The sequence below is a fragment of the Malurus melanocephalus genome, unplaced genomic scaffold (assembly GCF_030028575.1).
Source record: "Malurus melanocephalus ecotype Western Australia unplaced genomic scaffold, MMel_1.1 scaffold_703, whole genome shotgun sequence".
NCBI lineage: Eukaryota > Metazoa > Chordata > Aves > Passeriformes > Maluridae > Malurus > Malurus melanocephalus.
The window spans coordinates 160,038-181,786 of NW_026623935.1; the positions used below are offsets into that span (position 1 = coordinate 160,038).

The 21,749-nt window shown below is 61.1% G+C and overlaps 1 protein-coding gene across 5 annotated transcripts in view; it reads right to left on the minus strand.

Moving 5' to 3' along the window:
* PCDH1 (protocadherin 1) overlaps nt 1-21,749 on the minus strand; it is a 55,577-nt gene that overhangs the window by 32,568 nt on the left and 1,260 nt on the right. For 3 of the 5 annotated variants that reach the window (XM_057384346.1, XM_057384347.1, XM_057384348.1), the window contains exons 1-3: nt 21,204-21,624; nt 14,640-15,454; nt 10,948-13,140 (exon numbers count right to left, since the gene is read on the minus strand). In XM_057384346.1, coding sequence (XP_057240329.1) covers nt 10,948-13,140; nt 14,640-15,454; nt 21,204-21,609 — 3,414 coding nt within the window. In that variant the 5' untranslated portion in view covers nt 21,610-21,624. Of the gene's footprint in view, nt 1-10,947; nt 13,141-14,639; nt 15,455-21,203; nt 21,625-21,687; nt 21,744-21,749 lie in introns of those variants that run through there. The other 2 variants (XM_057384349.1, XM_057384350.1) reach the window with 2 other exon arrangements.

Here is a 21,749-nt window from a genome sequence, read left to right on the forward strand (position 1 = left end):
CCCAAACCCACAGCTGCAGTTTTGGGGCTCGTCTGGCAGTAGCAGGAACTTGTTTTGGAGAGGAATTTTCATGGGCTGTCCCTGACCTGCCCAGTCCTAACTGCACACCCCAAACACCCCAGCACCAACCCCTGCCTGTGCTGATGATGTCCTCTGCCATGGGGGCACGACAGGAAAAATTATACTGGGAGAAATTTCTTCATGGAAAAGATGGCCAGGCATTGGAAGGAGGGTGGTGGAATCACCATCCCTGGAGGTGTTCAAGGAATGAAGGGSAGAGACATCAAAGCTTGATGATCTYGGACATCTTTCCCAATCTTAATTATTCCATGAGGATTCCCACTCAGGGATGTTGGATGGGGCTAAAGGGACCCCCCCACTCCTCAGCCCCTCTGCTCCCTCCGGCCTCTTCCCTTCCTTCAGATATCTCCAGCTCCCACCAGGACCGGCACCGGGCAGATCCTCTTTGCTAAACCCAGGGAAAACAAACTCAGCCCAAACAAGAGCAGCACCAGGAGGGAACAGGAATGTGGGGCGTCACCGTCCCCACAAACCCCACAGGGTCACCCCTGTGCAGAGGGCAGGGACCGAGCGGCAGGAGAAATCCCATTGTTCACAGAGGAAACCAGAAAATCCGCCCCGGGCACCCTTTTCCTGCTGGCAGGAACGGAGAGGAGCCACCCTGCTCCCCCTCCCCGGGCGCCGAGGGGAAAATCCAGCCCTCTTTAACCAAATCCAGCCCTCTTTAACCAAATCCAGCCCTCTTTAACCGGCTGGCTGCCGATCCCAGCGCAGGATCGCGGCTCCCGGGCTCCCCTGGCAGCTTCCAGAGGCTCCTGCCCTCTCCCCACACGCCAGAAGCTCCTTTCAGGCAGCTGCCAAAGGAGCTGCTTCCCCAACAGCCGCCACAATGCAGCAACTCACAGGGCCGGGAGTGAAAGGCAATGTCAGCGCCAGCGCCCGGAATATCAAAATAAGCGACAAGGGAGCCATTGTGGGGCGGGAGTTACTCAACTTCACACGGATTCATGATCCCCTCTCCTTTACAGACCAACCTGGAGCGCTGCAACATCCCTGAAACGGGGAGGAAGAGATAAACCCAGGGGCCGTGCTGTGAACGAACCCCGGGACGAGAATTGGGAATCCTTTGCTCTGCCTGGAGAGGAGCGGGGCTCCATCGCAGAGCAGCACAGTCTTCGGAGCAGGAGGCTGAGGGGAATGYTATGTCCATGGAAACCAGGGCAAGCCTCGAGGAAAGCTGGAGCCAAATTGCCAAAACCAGCCAGGGCAAGGCTGGAGCTCCAGGAAACAGGACACGGGCTCGGCTCGTCACTGAGCCGACCATTTCACAGCTCCTCTGAGCCACGAGTGCTGCTGTGCTGTGCTATGCTGTGCTGGGGCGAGCATGGAGCTGGGACAGCTCTTCCCATCCTTTTCTGTGACCCCTCAGCAGCTCATTGTCCAGCCACTGTGGTGATTTTTGGAGGAGAAGCCCGCCAGGAGCACCACTGCCCGTTCTGCACTCACTCTGAAGTGATGTGAAGAGCTCAGGGCGTTTCCTGGCACAGCAGTGCCCTGAGGGACAGGGTTGGTGTRTCAGCCCCGGCTTGGTGTCACCCCCTGGCATTACAGTTACCCTCTGCTCCTGCCCTTGGTGGCCAGGGGGTCCTCCAGGAGTTCTCCAGCCACACCACATCTGCATTCCCAGAAAGGAATTGAGAGCATGGGGTCAGGTCTCACGGGCTCTGCCTGCTCTGGACACGGCAGGGGGACAGATGGACCCATCTCCAAGCAAAGGTGTGGTCTGTGCACAACTGCAAGAGACCCATCCTTTATTCAAAGGATTCCCTCTGAATCCCCCCAAAGGATTCTCTTTTTCAGACCCTCCCAAAATTTCGTCTCTGAYGGTGTTCTCTCCAAAGAACCCTGACAATTCTGGGCAGGAGCACCAGCACAGTTGAAGGCCCAGCCCTGTGATCTGTKACACTTTATTGGGGTCACCCCACCGCAGCCACTGGGGTCCCACAGGGCACATCAGCCACGAGGTGACAGCTCTTCTCCACGGTGCTCATGGGGTCTTGTGTGGTGGCACAAATCCCACAAGAACCCAATGACCCTTCAGCTCTTTCCCCGCTGACGAAGTACCAGGGAAGGGATCCACAACCAGAGGAAAGACACGCAGGAACCCACGGAATCCCGGCTCCCAAACCCAGGTGCTGCCCCAAAAAGCACCTGCTCCCCKTTCTAAGGGGCAGCTCAGCTGACAATTAGCGAGTGCTGACCTTGCAGTCAGCAGAGCCAGTCTCCAAGTCCTGCCGAAATAATGATAGCAGAGCAGCCAGCCTCAAATGGACATCAGCTCCCGAGGCACTATTTAATGAATAAATCCAGGGAAAATGCGGGCTGACTCCACATAGGTGCCCTGAAGCCTCCTGAAATTTGCATGATGCTCAAAGAAGCCGCCAAAGCCCRGTGCCAACCTGCCTGGTCAGATCGAATTTATCTAACTCAGAGCAAGATCTAACGCAATTAGAAACCCATTTAGGCAGCCTGGGGACAGAGCCTGCCTAACCCCCAGCCTATCCCAGCTCTGAGCCCATCCAGGAGGTGCCATTTGGCTTTTCTTTGGGTGAAATGAAGGCGGGCGAGGAAAATATGGAAATAAATCATCGCCAGGGTGAATGGGAAAATCGAAAGGGGTCATAATCTTTGTGGAATGATGTCTAAATTGGCCTGGCTGCGCTGTCCTGAAATGTCTGTCACTATCCAGCTGATAATGGAGCTATTCTGGAGGTGGTTGGTGTGGAGTGGAAATTGCCCTGGATGCAGCAGGAGGTCTCATAATTACTTTAAAACCATCTGAAGATCCCCGGGAGAAAAAGCTTCCAGGACTGGGAGCAACACTTGAATAAAACCCTCAAGGAACCCAACAGCTGCAGAGTGGGAAAATAATGCTGGGAAAATAATGAGCTAATCTGGCTCCCAGTCGCACCCAGTGGAGCTGACAGGGAGCACCGAAGGCTCTGGAGAGAGGAGGGGGGCCGAAGATGTAGACTCAGGACTTTATTACAAAAAACCCCAGAGATAACCAGGAATGCTTCCACGGAAGCCCTTCCACAGAAAACCTGTCAATTTGCCGAAATCAGATCATTATTCAAGCGAGCTCCTTGTTTCAGGGTTGGGGCAGGGGGGGAGATCTTTGCTGACACGTGAAAATGAAAAAATGATGCTCTTGCAAAGGTACCTTTCACTTAAGGACTCCAGCCAAGGATTAATTACGGAGCTCAACTCAAAAAGGTCAGTCAGAATCACGCCTTTAGAAATCACTAGGAAAAAAATATATTTATATATAATATATATTCTGATTGACTTGGGAAATAGGGGAAAACTGTCAATTCCTGCTGATTTGCTTCCAAATTGAAAWTTTTCCTCTGAGGGCAAACCTGTTTTGCAGTCAGCTCTATTTCCATGGGCAAAGAGCAGCAACTTTTCCTGTTTGCCTATGGAATTGTGTCTGTTCCCGAGGCCTGGGCACCCACAGGCCACAGAGATGGGCAGAGCCCTCCCTTCAGTGGTCTGCACCTCCCGATGAAGAGTGATACTGGGTGAGACAAACCTTCCTCTGGAGACAGCAAACAGGTAGGACAGGTCATAGGAAGGGTTCTTAGGACCACTTATCTTCCCTGTACTGCTCTAATTACCATTCCCACCAGCACAGGACCCCCGGGATGGATGAGCTCCCTGAATCCCTGGATTGCTGTCACATCCTTGGCCAAACCAGATCCAAACAAATTTCCTGCACATTAGCAAAGATTTCTGAGCTCTCTGGTCAAGAGGCACCCTGATGGTCCMTAATAAACTGATTCACTTGAAATCCTTGGAGAAAAACCCACCCAAGCTCCTCCAGGCACTTGCAGTGCCTGGAATCACAACAGCCCGAAAGGTCTTGCCCAGCCTGAATGAGAACGAAGGGCTCTTCACACATCTGAAACACTGATTCTGCTTCCCACGGCTTTCCACGGGGCTCGAGTGCTTTTGCTGAAGGAGCAGCAAGATGAATGGATCAATGTGAGAGGCACATCCCCCATCACTCCAGCAGGACACTTCCAGCAGGAGCTCAGGCCAGAGCTCAGCCAAGAGGTGYCCCCAGCAGGGCTGATCTCTGCCGGAGCATCCCCGGCAGCTGCTGCCGAGCACGGGGGAGCTGCGAGGATGTGAAAACCAGGCCAAGTGGGAGCAAAACAGCTCCAGGCTTTCAGGTTGCTCGGGCCTTTCAAGATGTCTCCAAGGAGCTGAATCAGGACAGGCTGCTCCGACAGCTCCGGAGCAGGATCAGCTCCCTGTGAGAGATGGGGRTTCGCTGCCCACCCCGAAGGACAGATCCTGGCTTTGATGGAACGTGCCAGCCTCCCGGTGCCATGTGCAGATGGGAGATCAGAGCGGGTGTTTGGCAAGCCGGGAGGGGCTGAGAAGGATGTTTACATCCTGGGAAAGGGGCATCTGCRGGGATCTCTGGGCAGGACCCACAAGGCCAGGCTGTGAGTGCCAGAAGGATGGGAATGATGAGGTGGTGGAGCTTTCTCGTGCTCTCCTGGCAGGTCACAGCCCACGCTGCCACCACAAACCCACCCACGCTTCTCTGCCAGCAGCTGAAGGGCTGAGGCAGTAAACAGCTTCCACCACACAAGGCATTGATGCAAAACAACCAGGAATGTTTTCTAAGGGATCTGGAGGAGTTGTTTTCTCTCTGCTCCTCTGCCTGACCTCCTCTTCCTCTTGTGCACTCAGCCACGGGGTTGAACTGGGAATCACACTGAGTAAAGAAGCCCTTACTGCTGGTGGGATATGGAGAGAAGGTCCTCCAGGGTGCAGAGACCTCCAGAACAGGTCAGAAAGTCAGAATCATGGAATGGTTTGGGTTGGAAGGGACCTCAAAGCTCATCCCATTCCATGGGAAGGGACACCTTCCACTGTCCCAGGCTGCTCCAAGCCCTGTCCAACCTGGCCTTGGGCACTGCCAGGGATCCAGGGGCAGCCACAGCTTCTCTGGGCACCCTGTGCCAGGGCTTCCCCACTCTCCCAGGGAGGAATTCCTTCCCAGTATCTCATCTCAATCTCTCCTCTTTTAATTTAAAACAGTTCCCCCTTGTCCTATCACTCTCTGCCTGTATAAAAAGTCTCTCCACCCTTCTTACAACCCTCCTTGAACTACAGAAAGGGTCAAGGCAAAATGCAAGATCAACCTGCTGGGGGGAAGCTGAGAGAGTCTGAGCTGCAAATCTGACTCCCCAAGGTGAAGCCAAGGCTGAGCTTCACCCAGGTTGGACCGGTGGATGCTGCAGCCATAGTCAGAGGCGACAAGAAAACGGGCACCAAAATGCCAGGGGTGACCTCCTCAGCCCTGTTCAACCCTGCTGTGCCTCAGCTGTGCTTTCTGGGGCACTGAAGGATCAGGGCATGGCAAGAAGAGCCTCTTTTGCAATAATCTCCACTGACCATCTTGGTTCCTCCCRGGAGCAGAGCTGGGTTGTGCAATGGCAGCTGGGCTGGCCTGGGAGCAGAGCTGTGCCCTGGGCATGGGCTGTGCCCAGGGCTCCTAGCAGGTGCTCCCACAGGACAGGGCTGTGTGGGGAYGGKGGTGGAGGGGGAGGAAGGAGATGTKAGSCTGGCACAGGGCTCAGCATTCCAAAGGATGTGCTGGTCAGAGGGAGATTTGCCAGGGCACCACCAGGGCTGAGTGTCCCACACCCCACAAACCACTAAGGAGGTCCTGTAACCCGCCCTGACACAGCCCCACTTGGGGACATTCGTGCTGGGGGTCCAGCTGGTCACCAGCCCCAGGGACACCAGAGCACCGCAGCCACCCCTTTGCTGCTGTCCCACGGCTCCCAGGGCTGCCCTCCCAGCCCCTGTCACAATCCCACCACTCGTTGCCCTTTGCTCCAGATGTTCCTCAGCCCTTGTTCACTCCAAATACCCTCCCCAGCCTGCCCTACATCCCACACCCTCTCATTACTGCAACCTCCTTCCATCCCATCCCAGAACATCCCATCCCATCCCAGAACATCGCAGAACATCCCAGCTCTGTCCCCACCCGGGAACACCCCACCTCCACCCCCTCCAGCTGCATCCCACCCTTGGTGCTTCACCCCATCCACAGCCCCTGGACCCCCCAGGCTGAGGGGTCACTGCGTGCCTGGGGACACCCAGGGACCACGGGGACACCCAGGGACCATGGGGACACCAAGGGACCACGGGGACACCCAGAGACCACAGGGACACCCAGGGACCACGGGGACACCAAGGGACTACGGGGACACCCAGGGACCACGGGGACACACCCATCCCCAGCCCCGGGTTCTGCCCCAGGGTCTGGGTGTCGGGTGAAGCAGCCTGCAGGGCTGGGCCCTGCTCCAGGGAACAGCACTGCAGCTGAGAGCCCGGCCGAGCGGGCAGAGCGGTGCCGCGAATATCAATCAGGGAGCCTTGGAGCGGGCGGCCGCACACACAGCCAGGGCTTTCATCCCACAGGATCCACAGCTCGGCCGGCACAGCCAGCCAGGGGCTCAGCCTTGTGCTGGGAGGGCTCAGCATCCCTCTGTGCTGGGGCCAGCGCAGTCAGGAGGGASTGGGGAAAGCCAGGGTGAAGGGAGRGATCAGGAGAGAGTGGGGAGAGAAGCAGACATGGCCGGGAAAGAAGAGGGGAGGCTCGGGGGGAAAGGAGCAGTTCCCCAGATCCCAACTAGGAAAGGCCAGGGCTGGCCCCAAGGGAATCAGGCAGGGGAGAGGCTGAGGCTATGAGAAGGGACAGGAGGAGGAGGGCAGGAGGAATGAGATGCRGGGAGGAATGGCAAGAGGGGAACTSGGCAGTGCTGTCACCCAGCCCCAGGTGGGGACCCCCAGGCAAGGAGCACAGGCTGGGTGACCCAGAAGAACGAGGTCCCCAATGCTGGTGGGGCCAGAGACTGCCTGGCAGGCGAGACCCAAAGACCTCCTCAGTGGGTTGGGGACAGTGAGTGCCACCATCTCCTTGCAGACACACAGAGGAGTCATCACCTGCCCGAGGCTGAGCACCCCTGCTGTCACCTGYTGTCACCAGGGCTRTGTGCACCCCACTGCCACCCTCCCCACAGCACAGCCTGTGCACAGCCTTGTGTCCCCTCCCCCTGGGGCTGTGCACCCCCAGTGCCACCTCCCGCCATGTCCAGGCTGCACAGCCCCCACTGCCATCTCCTTGGGGACAGGGGTTKTACCCTGCCCTGTGCCACCTTCCCCCAGGGACACTCTGACTGCACCCCCTGMATTCCCTACACAGCCTGTACGCGTGTCCTGTCACAGAGACTGCACTCCCCTCCCTGCCACCTCCATGGGGTGCTGGCTGTGAGCGCCCTGCTGTCACCTCCCACGCACAGGGTGCGGGCTGGGTACACCCCGCTGTCACCACTGCCTGCGCACACCCACGCTGGCTCAGGCTGTACCACGGGGCTGCTCGTCTCCCGTGGCTGAAACCCTTTATTTTGAAGTCCCAAACACCCCACGGTGCTGTCACTCCCTGCCATCAGGTCCCCAGCACAGACCTGCCAGGTCACCGCACCTTCCTGCCTCGCCCGTGGTGCCCTCAGCACCCTCACCAATGCCCCAGCACGGTGTCCAACTCGCTCCTCACCCCTGCAGCTCCCCCAGGCACCCCCTGATGCTCACAGGCTGCCTGTTTTGGCACAGCCACTCTTCCCAGCAGATCCAGGGGTCTGCACCCCTGGGACCTCAGCGACGCCTCACCCATTCGATCTCAGCCCGGCAGAGCCAGATCTGACCCAAGCCCAGCTGATCCCGGGAGCAGGAGCTGATTCCCAGTGCTGAGGAACAGCTCCCAGCACAGCGACTCTGAAACWGGGGAAAAGCAGGGCAGGTCCCCCATGAACCCTCAGCTCCATCTGCAGCTCCTTGCTGGATCCATTTATCAGCTCATTCCACGCGAACGACCTTGAGAAAACCCACTGACCCAGGACAGTGGGAGACTTTCCCAGACATCTGCCAGCACCTAAACCTGCAATTTATGGAGACTGGGAGCTAAATTCTCAAACAAGACGATTTCATTTCTGTCCATTACAGCTACAATATTCCTCTCCTCCCCCCCGCAGAGAGTAATTAATGCTGCACCGCGCTCCGAGCCCGCGGGCWGGTGCAGGAGCCTCTGCTGAGCTCGCTCAAGTTCACACCACTCCAGCCGCCTTCCCGGGTGGTGGGGGGCTGGGAGGACCCGGGGCAGTCTTGAAAAAGGATGTAGAATAGCCCCACCCGGTAAAAAAAGGATGGAGCCTGGGAGCCAGGCAGAAGAAAGAGCCGCTCCCCACGCCAGCGCCTGCATTCTCACCCCGGGTTCATCAAAGAGCTGCTGAGGACAGGGAAGGAAGGGAAACTTGTCTCAGAAAGTTCCCAAAGGGTAGCAGATAGCAGGGCTGAGCCAAGCCCCCAGACTGCCCTGCCCAGCCCCGCGGGGAGCACTTATRGAGGTGGTTGCTGGTGTCTCCTTTCCTCCTCTGCAGCCATCAAATCTCCCCGCGGGTCCCAGCCCTGCCTGCCCAGGAGGCCCAGACACTTCCTGGATGGTTCAAGATAAAACCTTATGCTGTTAGCAAAACAAACGAGGAGGCTGTGAGAGCCAAGGCTGGCACAGGGCTCAAACCACCGAAGCCAGAACCACTGGTTTCCCCGGCTGATCTAATCTCTCCCAGCGCCAGAGCTCCTCTGCCCCGGCAGCCTGGTGCGGCCAGGGGAGCCCTGGGGGAGAGGTGAGCTGGTGTGACAGGAGCAGGCGTGGATGTCCCAGTTGGGAAGAAACACCAGAAGAAACAGGAACGAGTGGCCAGGGARGGGGTCCCTGAGATGGGGTGGTTGGATGGTGGGAGGGGGATGCTGGGCTAATCTACCAGGATCCGTCCATTCTCCAAACAGCTGGAGACAAGACCCTGAGCATTGGCATCACCCTCATCCATCCTGCCAGGAAATCCCACTCAGGGCCATCTGCATGGGGAGCAGGACCATCCAGCTCCAGCAAGACTTCCTGGGATAACCTCTCCTTCCCATCACCTCGGAGGGTGGGGGAGCGCCAGGATCCGGGTGCTGCTGACACGCCAAGGCTCCATCTGCAGCGGCGTGCGCCCTCGTTGCAGCACTGCGGCGGGCGGGAGCAGGCGGCTGCCAGCCCGTGCTGGCGGGATTTGGGTCACGCTAGCCAGGCTCAGGGATCTGCTCTGCCACGCTCTGGCTTTGGGACGTGGGTGTGGCTCAAGAGGATGTGGGGATCAACCAGGAGAAGCTGGGGTGGAAAAAGGTCRGGCGGGCTGGTCTGTGGCTCGGACTGCATCCATATCCACACATGTCCTTGTGTGTGTGTGTTTGTACCCGTGTTTGGAACGTGAGAGGAACATCCTTAGAGGGCCTGGACATGGGAGATGCCAGCCTGGGGATGAARGGTCGGCACCATGAGGATTGGGCACACTGGGGTTTGGTGGAGGGTTTGTGGAGATGRGCAGCCCACGTGAGCATCACTTCTGGCCTCCGCAGGGCCCGAGTGCTCCAGTGGCCGATGGCATGGAAAATATGCCTGGGAAATTGCTGGGAGTGAGAGCCTCTTCAGGGRCAGCAGGGAAAATAAGGCACAAGCGGTCAAAAATAGAAAACTTTATTGAAGTCAAATCCAACAGGGCAGCTGAGCTCAGCCCCACGGCAGGAGCCCAGCCTGCCGCTCACYGGGGTACAAAGAAGGGGGCAGGGGTCTCATGGGGCACAGGGGTACAGCAGGGGGGGAGCGGGTGGTCCTCACCCATGGGGCCCCAGRAAGAAGGCAAAGCCACAGGCACTCGCTCCCCCTCTCCCTCCCTGGCTGGTTAAGGACAGAGCTGCCAAAGCAGAAACGTGGTGCAAGCTCCTAAGTGGCCGGACAGCCCGAGAAAGAGGGTCCTGCAAGCTCCGCGCTCAGCCCACGACCTCGTGGCTCAGCTCCAAGCTCCAGTGCACACCAGCGAGCAGCCAAGACCTGCCTCCGCCCTGCCCGCACGCAGAGAACCCCCCGGCGACACCAAGAGCAGTGACCCGACCGCAGCAGAGACCCCGGTGCCCCTYTCCCCCAGCACAGCCCCAGCCCCGCCGCATGGCCGGGCCATTCCCAGGCCACCAGGAACCRCTGCCCCTCTCCCGCTGAGCCACAGCCCCGGGCCCAGCTCTGGCACTAAGGGAAGCCCAGAATTCACCGTGCTGGCTGTGGCAGAGGGCCTGAGCCTGGGGGAAGCCAGAGCCTGAGCCTGGGAAAAAGGCAGAGCTTTGCTCCTCCRCCCAGCCCCACCTGCCCAGGCAGCCGCAGCGGACACAGAGCTCCCTTTGAGGTGCCCTGGCGCAGGGATGGTGGCAGGTTCAGCCGCACCAGCAGAGCCGGGCTGGCAACAGCGAGGCCAGAGCCTTCCCAGCTGCTCCCTRGAGCAGGGCAGGGCTGSAGCCTGGCTGAGCCAGGGGCACGACCAGTCCCTCCTCCCCACGAGCCAGCCCAAGCAGAGGGAGGGTTGGGAGSGTGGGCATTGCCCTCCTYGGTGCTCTCAGAGTTAGTTGGTCCCCAGAGGGGGTTGGCATTCCCTGCCCCAAGCCCCTCATGCAGAGGCACACACATGCAGCGCCCTTCGCGTCACCGTCACCCAGGCAGCGCCACCAGGACCCAGCCCCGGGCACTCTGACAAGGGCTCCGACAGTTTTTGGCTCCCCCTACACCRTCTCCATCCCCTCCCTGCCCCATGCCCAGGCTCCGTGGCTCGGCTCCGGGGTAGTCCAACGCCAGCCCCCCGGGCCACACATGCAGGGCTGAGGGCCAGTCCACGCTCACTCCCACACCTCTGTCCAGATGGCTCCCCGGTGCAGCGGCGGGGCCGCTGCTGGCCTCAGGATGAGCTCTCCTACCTGCTTATTGGTGTATTTCTGGGGGTTGGTGCGGTAGCTGTAGTCCGAGTACTGCTCGGAGCCCGTCGAGTTGTTGTCCCCGGTGCCAACAAAGGTGTTGGTGGCCGGCAGGTCCTGCACCACTTGGTGCTTCTTGGAGGCGGAGGGTGACTGAGGCTGCAGCTGGATGGAGGGCAGCGGCGAGTTGGAGCGGTAGTGGCGGCCCAGGTCTGGGCTGCCCGGAGGGTARTTGAGGGGCAGGTGGATCCGGGGGCTGTCACTGACGGAGTCGTTCATGAGGTTGAACTTGAGYGATTTCTGCAGCCCCGTCTCCTCCTCGTCCTCCGTGGGCTTGGGCGGCTTGGGAGACTTGCTCTTCTTCACCTTGCCCTTGCTCTTGCCACTCTTGCTGGCCTGCTTGGGCGCGTACAGGTCCTTGGTCTCCTTCTTGCCCGCCTGGTAGCCGCTCTTGGCCTCACGCTGCCGGCAGTAGCGCACCAGGACCACCAGCACGATGACCAGGGTGACGGCCACGATGCCGGCGATGACCCCAAAGAGGATGTTGCTCCGCTGCTTGCTGCGCTCGTACTCGGGGTCGCCGGCGATGTCGATGTCCAGTGGGGTGTCCAGGCTGTGTCCCACCAGCGTGTCCAGCAGCGTGCGGTTGGCCAGCGTCTCGTTGACATAGAAGTGCACCAGGGCCGTGCCGTGCCGCGAGGGCTTGCCCTTGTCGTTGACACGCACCACCAGACGGTGCAGGCCGTGGTGCTTGCGCAGGATCTCCTTCTCCAGGGTGATGTCTCCGCTCTGCGGGGAGATCTGGAAGAGCTCGAAGGGGTTGCCTCCTGTGATGCTGTAGATCAGCTCGGCGTTGATGCCCGAGTCGATGTCCTCTGCCTTGACCTTGCTCACCTGCTGGCCGGGGCTGGTGTGGGGCAGGATGTGCTTGTAGGTGGCATTGGAGGGGGAAGTGATGAAGGGGGCATTGTCGTTCTCATCCAAGACATTGATGGTCACTCCCACATAGGCAGATCTGGGGGGATCCCCACCGTCCACCGCCTTGAGTCGGAAGGTGTAGGTGCTCTGCTGCTCCCGGTCRAAAGAGATGCTGGAGAGGATGGTGCCAGTGCCATTTTGGATGACAAAATCYCCATTGTCTTGCTCCACCGACAGTTGGATCCGGGCATTTTCTCCTTTGTCAGCATCGATGACCGTCACCATGCCCACAGGGCTGAGGGGCGGCATGTTCTCCATCACCGAGAAGTTGTAGCCGCTCAGCATGAACTTGGGGTCATTGTCATTCCTGTCCATGACGTTGATGGCCACAGATGCTGTGCCCGTCAGGCTGGGGCTGCCCTTATCTTCCGCCATCACCAAGAACTCGTAGCGTTCCCGCTGCTCTCGGTCCAGCACCGCCTTCACCCGGATCTCCCCAGAGTCAGGGTCGATGGTGAAGGAGCCCTTGGAGGAGGGGTCAGTCACCAGGGAATAAACCAGCTTGGCGTTGGAGCCGCTGTCAGCATCAGTGGCACTCACCTCCATCACCAGATCATCAGGCTCRTTGTTCTCAGGGAAGGCCACCTCGGTGAAGCTCTGGCTGAAGACCGGYTTGTTGTCATTGACGTCCATCACCTGCACCTTCAAGGAGTTGGTGCTGGAGAGGGGCGGGTTCCCTGAGTCCACGGCCACAATCTCAATCGTGTACTCCTTCACCGACTCATAGTCCAGCGGCGTGGTGGTCTGCAGGAAGTATTTCTTCTTGCTGTCACTCCCCGTCTCGCTGGCCTGGCGCAGCTGGAACGGGACGTCACCAGCCACCACGCAGGTCACCACGGCGTTTTCGCCCTCATCTCGGTCGGACACCTGCACCAGAGCCACTGCTGTCTCTACTGGCACATCCTCCGAGATGTTTGCCATGCCATCCTGGTGGGTGACCAGCCCTATGCCCCGGATCTCTATGGAGGGCGCATTGTCGTTCATGTCCTTGATGGTGACCACCACCTGCGTGCGGGCGCTCTTGGGGTTGGCRCCCTTGTCCTTGGCCATGACGGAGAACTTGAGGGTGCCGATGTCCTCGCGGTCGATGGGGCCCTGCACGGTGATGAGCCCCGTGGCGCGGTCCAGGCGCAGCAGCCGCCGCACCATGTCCGAGGCCTGGTGGAAGGAGTAGTCGATCTCGGCGTTGGCACCCTGGTCTGAGTCGTTGGCTTTCACCTGGGGGACAGAGGGACAAACGGTGACAATGGAGGAGGGCATGGTGGAGCAAACCCCTCCGCAAACCGCCGTGGCCTTCCCTGGGGAAAAACCAGGATTTCCTCTTATGGGGCCAAGGACTGTGGGGCAAAGAGCCTGGGACCGGCAGAGCAGCTGGGAGCCGCCCTCGGGCACAGAGGCTTTGCCTCGCTCTTCCGGAGAAACCGGCTGGGCCRGTCGGCCGCGCTCCCCTCCCGGCCGGCTCTGGCATGCAGGGAATCCTCCSGAACCGTGCCGCTGAGACCCAGCCAGCAACAGGGAGGGACAGCTCCAGCTGTGCCCTCGAGGAGGGGCTGGAGCAGCTGCCTGGCTCAGGTGAGGGCGAGAGGGAGGCAGCGATGCGCGGAGCTGCAGCAGCTCCATCGYGGCACCCAGGGATGCAGCCAGGCAGGTACTGGGGCTGCCTAAGCCCTGCACGGCACCGTCCATCCCTGCCCGCCCGCCAGGAGCCCTGCATCCCCATAAACCTGCCTCKACACCTATTATTTGCTTTCTAAAGAAGATGAGGTTTGTCTAACATTTGCCTCCCTAATCGGCTCTCTGAGCAGCCTCTTCTCTGCACCATTTGCTGCTCCGCCGTTATCTTGCTCAGCAGATTTGGATGGAGAACGAAAGTTGTTAAATGTAAATTCCACCTTTTACCTCCACTCACAAAACAGGCGGAAGTCATTTTCCCCCTGAAAGATAAAAGCTGAGCAATGGCAGCAGCGGCGTCTCAGCCCATTCTCCTCCCGGCCATGCAGCTCCCTTATCTGCTTCCAACTCCCATTCTCTTAACAGTGAAAAATGAATTCTTAAAAAATTCACATCAGAATTAGCAGGCAGATGAGAGCTGGCCGCGCTCCGCTTATTAAGATGGCAGCTGCAGATAAACAGATGTCGACTACTATCATCTCAATGCCCCCTCCAAGCCAAATCCACCAMGATCCAGCCCCCTGGGCTCCCCGGGCCAGTTTGCAGCACTGCCCGAGACGGAGCAGAGCCCTCGCTTCCTGCAGGCAGCAGGGCACCCCCGGAGCCATGGCCAGCCCCAACGCAGGCAGCAGGGATGCTCCCTGTCCCCACCTCCTGAGTTTCCATGGAGCAGCCAAGGGAATGCAGCTCATGAAAGGGTCTATGTCTTGTCTGTGGGCAGCACGGAGACTGCTCTGGACCCAAGCCAGCCTCCYGGTGGCCCTTGGGCCCCAGCCCTCCCAGTAACTCGGAACCCTGCTCCCTGCAGCCCCACTGCTGCCCCTCAGCCGTGTCCTGCTGCCCTGATCCAGCTGCATCTTCCTGCACATCCTTTCCAACCCTGCTGGAGCAGGTGTGACATCCCAGGGACCTGCCAGACACCATGGGCTCCTCCATCTGACCCTCCCTTCTCCCTGAAGGAACAACGGCCGTGTTGATGCTCCCTGGGCTGTCCCTGCAGCCAGGCAGGAGGGGAGCCAGGAAGGAGGGGATCCCCCTGCACTCACCTGGAGGACAGAGTGCCCCACGGGGCTGTTTTCGGAGAGCTCTGCCTCATACAGGGCCTTCTCGAACTTGGGYGCATTGTCGTTCATGTCCAGGATGGTGATGCGGAGCAGGGCRCTGCTGGCCCGCGGGGGGTTCCCCCCATCCTGCACCTTGATGGTCAGATCRTAGGAGTCCCACTGCTCCCGGTCCAAGTTGCCCATGACGATCAGCTGAGGCTGCTTTTCGTCCTGGTCCTCGGCCACCTGCAGCCCAAAGAGCTCCTGTGCCTCCGGACCAGCCATCAGCTCGTAGGAGGCAACGCCATTGGGGCCCGAGTCTCGGTCCATGGCCAAGGGGATGGGGAAGAGTGTCCCGATGTTGGTGTTTTCRGGGATGGAGAGCGTGAGGACAGGCGAGGCGAAGTTGGGGGTGTTGTCATTGATGTCGAGCACCTCGATCTGSCCCTCGAGCAGGCGCGGGCTGCCGTTCCCGTTCAGGTTGGTGATGGACACCTCGAACTCCAGGAAGCAGGGCTCTCCAGGCATCAGATGCTGGCACTCCCGCAGGCTCTCACGGTCGATGGAGGTCTCTGTGGTGTAGATGTCCCCAGTCTTGCCATCCACACGGAGGTACGGGGCCCCCACTTCCAGCTTGTAGAGGTGCCCGATGTCCGGCAAGCCGTAGTCAGAGGCCAGGCTCCCGATGAGGCTGTTGGGGGGCTGCTCCTCCTGCACTTTGTAGACCACCCGTGTCCCCGAGGCCAGGGAGGGGAGCTGGCAGAGGAGCCACAGRCCCAGGCAGGAGGCCAGTGGGTTCATCCTGCGCCGCAGGGGAGCTGGAGGAGACACAGACACCGGAGGTTAGGGACCAGCCCGCTTCCCTGGCTCATCCCACCGCGCCATGTGGGGCCACACATGGCCCTGGAACGGCTCCCCAAGAGAAGGGGCTGCTGGGGCTGGCCCAGCCCAGGGCTCCTGGCAGCTCCAGTGCCCCAAAGGACCCGTCCTGGCTTGCAGAGTTCCTGCAACGCCCTGCTGGAGTGAGTAACCCAGTCATTGAAACCTCAGCCCTGTCACTTGCAGGAAGCCACTCCTGCCACTGTCCACCCTCTTCGTCACCACACCGACTGTAATTAGACCCAACGAGGCACACTAACAGGGTGGACTGCAGGCAGCCTGCTGCCAGCAACCCGATGGGAGCCGGCCAGGCTCCGAGACAGCTTCTCACCACCCAAACACAGGAGCATTGTGTGCCACCAGCGCAGGGCCACTGCCTGCCACGCACGGCGGGGACACACAGGCACTGCACGCAGCTGCCAGCACTGCAGAAACGGGAGCTCTGCCTGCTGTGTGGGATGGGGGGCTGACTCCCATCCAGCACCACAGGGACATGGGACATGGCAGGGACACAGGGCTGCCACCCATCAGGCACTGCAGGGATATGGGACCCCGTAGGGAAGCAGGGCTGACACCCACCCAGGGACACCGGACACTGCAGGGATGCCGAGCTGCCACACATGCAGGGCCGTGGAACGCTGCAGGGATGCAGGGCTGCCACACATGCAGGGCAGTGGAATGCTGCAGGGATGCAGGGCTGCCATGAGCCCAGCACTGCAGGGACACGGGGCACTGCCAGCACACAGCTCCCTCCCATCCATCACTGCCTGCACTGCAGGAACAGCAGCAGCCATCACTTCGGGGACACAGGACACTGCAGGAACGCAGGCCTGCCACCCATCCAGCACTGCAGGAACGTGGGGCACTGTGGGGATGTCACCCRTCCAGCAGTGCAGGGCTGTGGGGCACTGCCTCACTGCAGGACCTGCACCCCTCCACCACTGCAGGGCCATGGGCCAWTGCGGGGCTGCAGAGCTGCCACCCCTCCAGCACTGCAGGGCCRTGGGGCAGCRCTGTGGCAGGGACAGAACAGCAGTGCCCTTGCTGCACTGCCAGCACAGTGGCACTGCCAGCCTCACACTGCGAGGTGCAGAGGCACCACCCACCCGGCACTGCAGGGATGCAGGGGCCCTGTGCATCATCCCTCCTGCACTGCATGTGGAGCACTGCCACCCCCGGTGCCCCTGGCAGCCAGAGYGACACCGGGCCCCTGCCCAGGCTGCACTGCAGTGCAGGAACCCCCCAGGCAGCCCCCGGCAGTGCCCAGCCCCGGCACACTGCAACGGCAGCACAGCATCCCCCTCGCTGCACAGTCACTAGGCAACCCCACACCCTGYGCCAGCAGCTCCCGTTCCCTTCCTCGCTGCAGACACACTGTTCCTTCCCATTCCCTCCCACTCCAGTCTGGGACACGGCACACACGCACTGGGTGCCCACCCGGCGCCAGTGCCCACCCYGCTGCTGCAGCTGCGGTGCCGGGAGCGCTGCCCCCCTGCATTGCAGAGACACCCCTGCACCACTGTCCCCGCCATGGGCACCTTCTCCCCGTGCTCACACACTGCCCAGGCCACGCCAGGCACACCGCCAGCCCCACAGACTGGCCCCTCTTGTGCCGAGCCACTTGCCCTGCCACCAAGCCCCTGATCACTGCTGTGCTTGGCCACCAGCTTTCCCGTGCCTTGGTTTCTGTTCCCAGCACACATTTTCCTCCTCCAGGGTCCAGGAGCTCCCCAGAGCTTCTACTGAGCTGTGCGGGTGAAGGGGTTCAACACAGCTCACTGGCACCCAAAAACCCAGCAGCTGAGTGCCCTAAAATGAACAACCACAAACATCTGCCAAGGCCCTACAGCATCACCCTCCTCTCTCCGCTGCCATGGCYCCCTCTCTCCGTGCTCTGCACCCAMGGATAAGCAASYGCTCCATGGCCAAGCRCTCCATCTCCATCCCTCTCCATGGTGCCACACAGCAAATGCCCAATTCCCGATCACCCTGGCATTGTACAGATCAGCAGCAAGTGGAGCACCCTGTACTGTCCTCCTTGGTATTTCCCACAAGCCAACAGCTCCCAGTCCTTCCACCCCTCTGCTTCCCCATGGACAAGTGACTTGGAAGAGATGAGCTCTCCCTCCAAGCAAAAATACATCTTGGTGCCTGGAGAGGAAACTGTGGCCCTGAAGCCAAGCTTGCCTCTGCTCCCTTGTCCTGCCCCTTCCTTTGCGCAGAGCAGAGCCATTCCCATCTGGCTGAGGCTGTGCAGAGCTGCCCATACTGGCACGGGAAGGTGTGACTCCAGGAGGAAGGGATGAGGAGAGCCAGACCTCTTCCTTCCCTGGAGCAGGCCGAGGATGGAGGAGGTCAGGAGCTGAGCAGAAACACAACAGATCTCTGCATCAGCACCAGCAGTGTGTGTACACACGTGTGTGTCTGTGCTGGGTGTGCACTGGGGGCATTCCAGGGGTGTGCACACATCCAGGTGTGCACTGGGGGCATTCCAGGGGTGTGCACACATCCAGGTGTGCACTGGGGGCATTCCAGGGGTGTGCACACATCCTGAGAGCATTCCAGGGGTGTGCACTGAGGGCATTTGGGGGATGTGCACACATCCAGGTGTGCACTGGGGGCATTTGAGGGGTTTGCACACATCCTGTGAGCATTCCCAGGCTGTGCACCTCTCCAGAGCATGGCTGTGTGCCCGTAGGAAAGGACAAACACACCAGCCCTGTGCCCGAGCACAGGTGTCACACGCCTGCACACACAGCCATGCCCGCGCCGGGCCGTGCCCCAGGGGTGAGCTGGTGCTCTGCACGTGTGTGTGCCCCACACAACGCGTGTGCCCGTGTGTGCGCATGCCCCTGGCGCCGCTGTGTGCGGATGTGTGTGATGTCACCTGTGCGGGGTACTGGCACCTGGGTCACACTGATGTCTGCCACACCCCCGGGGTGCACCCAAAGCAGTCCCCCCACATCCACCTGCTCCACAGGGTGATCCATCACCCCTGGGCTCCCTTTGGGGGTGGCTGGGAGTGAGGACAGGGATGATGGGCAGCTCCAGTGATTAGGAAGGGGTTCCTGAAGGATGTTCAGGCTGGCAGAGGTGCTGTGCCTGCTGCTGCCCTGTTTGCACTGGGCTGGGCCCTGGCTGATGGTGACRTAGCCACATCCTGACTAAGCCCAGGTGTGAGGTGAAAGATCRTAGGGAAAGGGGAAAGTCTCAGGGCAGTGCTGATGCCTCACATGGCTGAGGGAGCCGGGAGGGGAGGGCCCAGCAGCTGGAAACACCAGGAGCCCTGTGCCAGCCTGGAGGAGGAACGGTGTCACCCAAAGGTGTCCAGGATTTCTGCTCCAAAAACRGGACTGGAGTCCRAATYCAAGCCCCATTGCTGCAGGTAAAGSAAGGAACCCTCCAGAGCAGGGGGGCTGGAGGAGGAGAGGGGCTGACAGCCTGAGGGGCAGTGCTGAAAGGCACAGGGGGCCCTGGGCAGGATAAGGATTCAGCAGGGTCAGGAATCCTGCTCGGCACCCAGGGGTGCGAATGACACAGCGCAGATGGGAGAGCCCAGAGCTGGGTGCGAGGAGGAGGAGGAGGAGGAGGAGGGGGAGGGGGAGGAAGAGGAGGAGGAGGAGGAGGAGGAGGTGGAAGCCTCCACAAGCACGTCTGTGCAGGAGACAGAAGCTTCCCAGGGGCCAGTCCAAGGCACCAGGCTATTTTCCCATGGGATCTAAGGACCATCCCACACTTTCTTCTCTGGTGCCAGGCACCTTTTTCCAACCTGCTGGCAGAGCACAGAGCACTTAAAAATAAAAACCCCTCCCAAAACAACTATTCCTCTGCACACACAATTCTCCCTACGGGGAGAGTGTGAGAGAGACTGAACCACATGAGAGAGGCGTTAGTCACGCTGCTTAATGCATGACTGGGAAGCTCTCGGAGGACAGTGGCATGCAAAATCCGACAGAATTCAGCCATCCCCACCAAAAAAAAACAAGCCTTAATGAGAGAGAGGTTATAAAGCACCGAGAATTTAAGCAACTGCTCGAACAAGCCTGTGCTGCCTGTGATTCCCACAGCCTCCTGGCCCCGTTCCACGGGAGGCAGCACCGCTTCGGGAATGGGCACCAAAGTCCATCCTCTCCCCGCTTCCAACGGCTGATTGCGTGGCTCAGAGCCACGGCTTACAAGTCTGTCCAAACCCTGCACTGAGCACACAAGTGCTAATCCCCCCCACGCTCCCCCCAGCCCTGCTCCGACACTCGGAGCTGGAGCAACATCCCAGCAAGCAGCATACAGCTCAGCCCAGCTCCACTCGGAGATCAGGGATCAGAAYGGCCACTGACGGTCAGTCCTGCACCCAAGGCACGGATGGGCTGAWTCCTGGGTATTCTGTAGCATGTCCCAGGGTTTGCTCCAGCTCCGGCTGCCACTGCGGCTGCTCGGCGTTTCTGCAGGCTGGGCCCGAGCGCCCGGAGCCAGAGCACCCCGYGAGGAGGAGCCCCCCGTGCTTGGCAACAACTTCACCCCAAAATCATCCCGGAGGAGCTGCTCAGTGATGGAAACCCGGCAAAGCCCAGGGCCCTCCCTCCTCTTGCTGCCTTCCACATCCCTTCCAACTCTGGCAGCCAGCGAGGCAGAGACCTGTCAGAGCCACCCTAGAGCGGCAGCCCCCATCCTACAACCAGTGGGTCCCCCACACCACTCCGGGCTCCTGTCCTCTCCTGCCACCATAGCACCCTCCAGCCGGGCTGGAAAGGGGCTCTGGGGGAAAACAAAAATGTCGCGGGCCTGAAACCCCCMGGCAGGGCCGCTGGGAGCTGGGCACAGCGGGAGCGGCTCCGTTTTGGGGGCGCAGCTCGGAGGGTTGGGGGGACCTTGGGGAAGGGCGACAGGTTCCCCCCGGCCTCGCAGCGAGCCGGGGCAGCCGCTGCGGCCGGCTCCGGCGGCTGGCAGGGAGGATGGAGGCCGGCTCCGCTGCCGGCCGCCGCGGCCGAGGCTCGGCGGTCCCCGCGGCGCTGCCCGGGCTGAGGCTCGGGCTGCCGCCGGCTCCGGCTGCGGGCACGGAGGGGAGCAGAGCCCCCGCTCCCGCAGGCGCCTCCGCCAGCCCCGCGCACACGCACAGAGTCACGCAAAGAAACACACGCGCACACACACACACACACACACACACACACACAGACGCTCGTGGAAAAACCACGGGAGTCGCTCTGCCGGCACCGGCTTCGCGCTCAGCCTCGCGTACCGGGAAAGAGAGATCCTCCGCGGCGCAGGCACGCACAGCCCGCTGACACACTCACTCACACACACATACACACACAGAGCCCGCTGACACACTCAGCCTCACACGCACAGCCCGCTGACACACTCACCGCACGCACACACACACACAGAGCCCGCTGACACACTCACCGTCACACGCACAGCCCGCTGACACACTCACCGTCACACGCACAGCCCGCTGACACACACACCCGCACACACTCCCCGCTGACACACTCACCCGCACGCACTCCCCGCTGACACACACACGGCACCGCACACAGATACACGCACCCCACTCGCGTTCCCGCACCCCGGTGTCACACGCACCCCACGCGGACACCCCGCCAAGGCCCCCGGCGTGCTCCCCCGCCAGCCCCCCGCGCTTCGCCGCTCTGGCACACGCACAGCCCCGCTCCCAGCCGGCTCCCGGCTCACCCGCAACTTCTGCGGCTCCCACGCAACCGCGCACCCCGCGGGCGCACACACCCAGTGCTGGACAGGGGACASACACCCTGAGCCGCCCCCACGCGGAAAAATAAACACCCCGAAACCCTCGCTGACTCCGCCACAGTCGCCCTCCCGCAAACCACCGCCCGCCCTGCGCTGCGTGAGGCTGGCCGCGCTCCGCTCTGCTCCGCGCCGCGCCGCACAACAAGTGGCAGCGGCGGGCGGGACCGGGGACAAGCGGGAGACGCCCCGCTGGCCGCGGAGCCCCGCGCAGCCCGGCGCGGAGGGGAGCGGAGGGATGCGGGATGCGCGGGAGCGGGATGCTCGCCAGCGCCGCTCCCGCCGCCGCCAAGCCCCGCGCTCCCGCACGGCACCGAGCCCCGGCGCGGGGCATCCCGCACAAACCCCCCCCTCCCCCGCGGCTCTGGCTGGCTGCGGGCGGGGGTCCCGGCCCCGCAGCAGCTCCTCTTACTTGGATGGTGCCGGCGCTGAGCTCCGTGCCGAGCCCTTGCGCGCTGGTCCCGCGGCGTCTCC